The sequence below is a fragment of the Malania oleifera genome, chromosome 6 (assembly GCF_029873635.1).
Source record: "Malania oleifera isolate guangnan ecotype guangnan chromosome 6, ASM2987363v1, whole genome shotgun sequence".
Classification (NCBI taxonomy): Eukaryota; Viridiplantae; Streptophyta; class Magnoliopsida; order Santalales; family Ximeniaceae; genus Malania; species Malania oleifera.
This window is the reverse complement of record NC_080422.1, coordinates 111,808,464-111,812,936: the sequence shown is the minus strand read 5'-3', so window position 1 is coordinate 111,812,936 and position 4,473 is coordinate 111,808,464. Positions and strand designations below refer to the sequence as shown.

Here is a 4,473-nt window from a genome sequence, read left to right as displayed (position 1 = left end):
AAACCTCATTTTACACCTCATTTTGAGATCCTCGTTTAATTTCTAAGCTTAATGTTTGCTCAACTACCTTTTCCACGGTTTCATTGTATGAAGATAGCTATTACAATTTTTAATATCTCTTTTATTTTTATATATAAGTATTAAAGTTTTTTTCCCCCATCCATCTAACATTTTCTTAATTTTTATAATTGTGTTATATAAATTAGTTAATTATATAATAATTAGTAAGGATTCATATTATAGAAACCTGACAAGTTTTACGTTGGTCGTTATTTATCTAACCCAACCCTACCCCTTTACTCCAGAACTTGTGATTGACTATATGTAAAAAGATTAAGACATTAAATGTATCACAAGCAAAGTTTTGTAGGAATAAGATGAGGAAAATGTTGTAGTACAAAAAATGTTTCAAGGCATGTTACAATGTCATTTTCCTTAAAACGTTATTTACTCCCACCAAATTGGTGTGTATTGAGTCAGAAAATACGTTTTCAGGATACAATGAAACCCAAATTATGATCTGATATCAGTTTGTGTTATACATAAACGAAAATTGATGACAAACACCCTTAGAGTTATCTAAATAAATTTTCTAAAATTCTATCTTTGCAAAAATAGAATCCAAATATGAAAAAGATATAATTTGTGGAAGGATTTGAGAGAAAGAGAATGAGAGAATGATGAATTTTCTTGTATTTTTTGTGGAGCTAACTTTGTCTTTATATAGACAAAATCGTGTCTCTTCTGATAGGTTGCATCTGTCCCGAAAGGCTGCTCTATTTAAAGGTGTTTAATGCATCAGTCGATTCTCCCATTCTGAGTTTGAAAATAAGGATCGATCGACTGTACCTATTTTATTTGAATATTTTCAAACATAGAAGCACCCTAGATGCCTAACTTAATCTATATAAAAATTTAAGATTAATTTTTAACTTAAAGTATTAAGTGTTTGTGCACCAACTAAATGCGCCACTAACGCCCTACAGCCCACGCCACGCGCGCGTGTGCGGACGCCCTAAGAGTACACACTAACACTTTCTCTTAGCCAATTTTAAAAAATTATTTTACCTTGTAATTTATTAAAGACCTTTCCTCTTCCACTTTTTACAATGTGGGACAAACCCGCATAACTTTAAATGCTTTTGAAAATTTATCAAAAGAAGACTTTGAAAAATCCATCCATAAAATTGTATATTTTAGAAAAAACTTCAACAAGTTTTCATCTAAAGAAAACAAACACATTCATTAAATGGGTGGTTGATGCATATATAAATTAATTACGTTGGTTATTTAGAAACCATCCTAGATTTATTTATTTAGTTTTTTCATTCTTCATTCACCATCCTTGACAAAGTAGTCAAAATATATTTTATTAATTTATTTAGAGACTAATTAATTAGTCAAATTGAAGTGAACATTAATTGATACACGAAATAAAATAAGAAATAGCAACAAAAAATTTTAATTGATACACGAAATAAAATAAGAAATAGCAACAAAAAATTATGTTTACAAATAAGTATTCAATATATATATCCAATGCATTGCCTTTGTGTTAGAAAATTAAAAAGCAAGAAATGAAATATTCTGTCCTTCCCAAGGGAAACTGTCTGAATATTTTAAATAACCATTCTTATATACGTTTGAAATCAAATATATGTTATTTAGGAGTGAGTATTAATTTTAAGGAATTATTATATGCGTTTGAAATCAAATATTTGTCTACAACGCTTGTGTTCCATTTAGGAGTGACAATTAATTTTAAGGAATTCATTTAATTTCTTGCAGTAATTATGTTACCCATTTGCATATATACTCAAAATAAACAAGCAGAGCTGAGTCCAATGGCTATATATATATATATGGAGCTTGAACCTCCATCCTTCAGCATAATATCAATTCTCAAGAATCTCGTATTATATTTATTTGTAGTCTCGAAGCTTTTGCTCGCAAGGGATAATGCCTTCGTTGAGGACTATCATTCAATTTTTTGCTATTGTGTTTATATTATTTAACTTCTCAGAATCTACGGATTCAACGGCGAGAAAGGAATCAAAGGAGATACTAGTTGGGGGGGAGGAAGATGGATGGAAAATCCCACCATCTCCCTCTCACTCTCTCCAAGATTGGGCTAAAAAAACCCAATTTGAAGTTGGCAATACACTCGGTGACTCCCCTTTTTTCATATTTTTATACTTTCTTTTAAACATCTCCAGCTTTTTTAATTTGCGCATACCATCACGCAAGAGTATCTTAAACATCATTTTCATTTTTTAATCTTTATTATCGGTTTCTCATCGTATCACATCTTATTCCAACATTATATATTGAATCTTTTTCAATATAGAATCTATCACTTATCATGAGTTTTCTTGTTTGTGTGAAGAAAAAAAAAACACGCTTGTTTCCTATCTTTTTGCCTTTTTGTTTGTTTTCATTGTTTTATCATCCCTAAATTTTTATTTTTCTCATTATTGATTTCATCATTCATAATGCTAATTAACTTCAATCATTTTCTCATGTACAGTTTGGAAATATAATGGCAAAATCGATTCAGTACTGATTGTGACGGAAGAAGATTATAAAGATTGCAAGACATCTAAACCAATCAAAGCATACAGTGATGGTCATACTAAAATTAAGCTAAAGAAACCCAAAAATTTGTATTTTATCAGTGGTGCTAAAGGACATTGTGAGAAGGGTCAGAAGTTTGAAGTTATCGTGTCGTCCGACAAACACCATCCAAAGGATCATAGTCCGACCCCTTCTCCGGCACATAAGTCTCACAAACGCCATCCAAAGAAGCATAGTCAGACCCCTGCTCCAACACCTGACTCTAACAAACACCATCCAAAGAAGCACAGTTCGACCCCTGCTTCAACATTTGACTCTGACAAACACCATCTAAAGAAGCACAGTTCGACCCCTGCTCCAACACCTGACTCTGACAAACACCATCCAAAGAAGCATAGTCCGACCCCTGCTCCAACACATGACTCTGACAAACACCATCCAAAGAAGCACAGTCCGACCCCTGCTCCAACACTTGACTCTGACAAACACCATCCAAAGAAGCACAGTCCAACCCCTGCTCCAACACCTAACTCTGACAAACACCATCCAAAGAAGCACAATCCGACCCCTGCTCCAACACCCAACTCTCACAAACACCATCCAAAGAAGCACAATCCGACCCCTGCTCTGACACCTCAGTCTAGCAAACACCATCCAAAGAAGCATAGTCCGACCCCTGCTTCGGCACCTGAGTCTAACAAACATCATCCAAATAAGCATAGTCTAACCCCTGCTCCAACACCTGACTCTGACAAACACCATCCAAAGAAGCACAGTCCAACCCTTGCTCCAGCACCTGAGTACTCCAACGAACACCATCCAAAGAAGCTCAATCCAACTCCTGCTCCGACACCAACTGAATTTGACAAACACCATCCAAAAAAGCACAGTTCGGCCCCTGCTCCAACACCAAACTCTAGCAAACATCATCCAGAGAAGAGCAGTCCAGCCCCTACTCCGACGCATGATTCTTTTGCTACCTTTTAACTTTAAGGCTTAATCATTTCTCTATATAATATACTAGCTATGTAACACCCCGACCCCGAGGGGCCTGGGATATTAACTTTTTACTACTAATTTACAGCGGAAGCAAATAAACTCAATTTTTATTAAACCAGAGCACTAATATTCCATATTACAATCATTTATTTCAAAAAAAAAAAAAAGGAAAAATACACAAACATAAATATCTGAAACCATACTAATATTTCTAATCAATCTTTATTTTTCTAATCCCCACCCGCATGCTTGTTAAGTCTGATTCCCGACATGTCCTTCAGAGTTATCTGAAATAAAATATGATTAGGATGAGACGACGCTCAGTAAGTAAATAAGATTATTATTAGTGTGTGGCCAAAATGAGTTTTTAAAGAATTTCGTAAAACAATAATGAATATTATAACTTCAAGACTGCTTCTAGAATAAACATAAATTTAAAAATTTCTGCATAAAACTTTTGTTATCAATTTCAACAATAAATTTTTAAATCATATACTATAACTGCTAAATTAAACTTTTAACTTTAAAACTGTAAAAATATTTAATGATAAACATACATATACTTTTCCTTATACGTGTTCCTTAGATCGTCATTTAAGTACCAAAATGATCCTTTTCACGTAAACTTACACTTTTCCTTCAAATCATCAGTAACTTTGTACACATAATTAAATATGTATAAACATATATTATAAAAACCACCCTTAGGCCTGTTTGCCGTAAGTCATGTTTACCCCTATGACTGGGTTGTGCGGTCCGAAGACTGGACTTAGCTGGCTGGCCGACCAAACTAAATCAACGTACGTAAACTTTAAGTGAGATTTTCCTTATTAAGTCCTGGACTTAAACCAGGTGTGCACTCAGGAGAAATCCACTAACATAAATAACCACTCTGTAAAC

General features: G+C 33.7%; 1 protein-coding gene across 1 annotated transcript; it reads left to right on the top strand.

The window, feature by feature from the left end:
- Positions 1–1,959: 1,959 nt before the first annotated feature.
- Positions 1,960–3,561, top strand: LOC131158770 (early nodulin-20-like). The gene is made up of 2 exons (XM_058113622.1): positions 1,960–2,167; positions 2,528–3,561. The coding sequence occupies exons 1-2, from the start codon at positions 1,960–1,962 to the stop codon at positions 3,559–3,561; spliced, it is 1,242 nt and encodes a 413-aa protein (XP_057969605.1).
- Positions 3,562–4,473: the final 912 nt, after the last annotated feature.

Bases quoted from the DNA above. Each gene is read 5' to 3' on its own strand.
- LOC131158770 (XM_058113622.1), top strand. From the start codon at position 1,960: ATGCCTTCGTTGAGGACTATCATTCAATTTTTTGCTATTGTGTTTATA. The intron at 2,168-2,527 runs GTGACTCCCCTT...TCTCATGTACAG, and splicing joins TGAAGTTGGCAATACACTCG to TTTGGAAATATAATGGCAAA.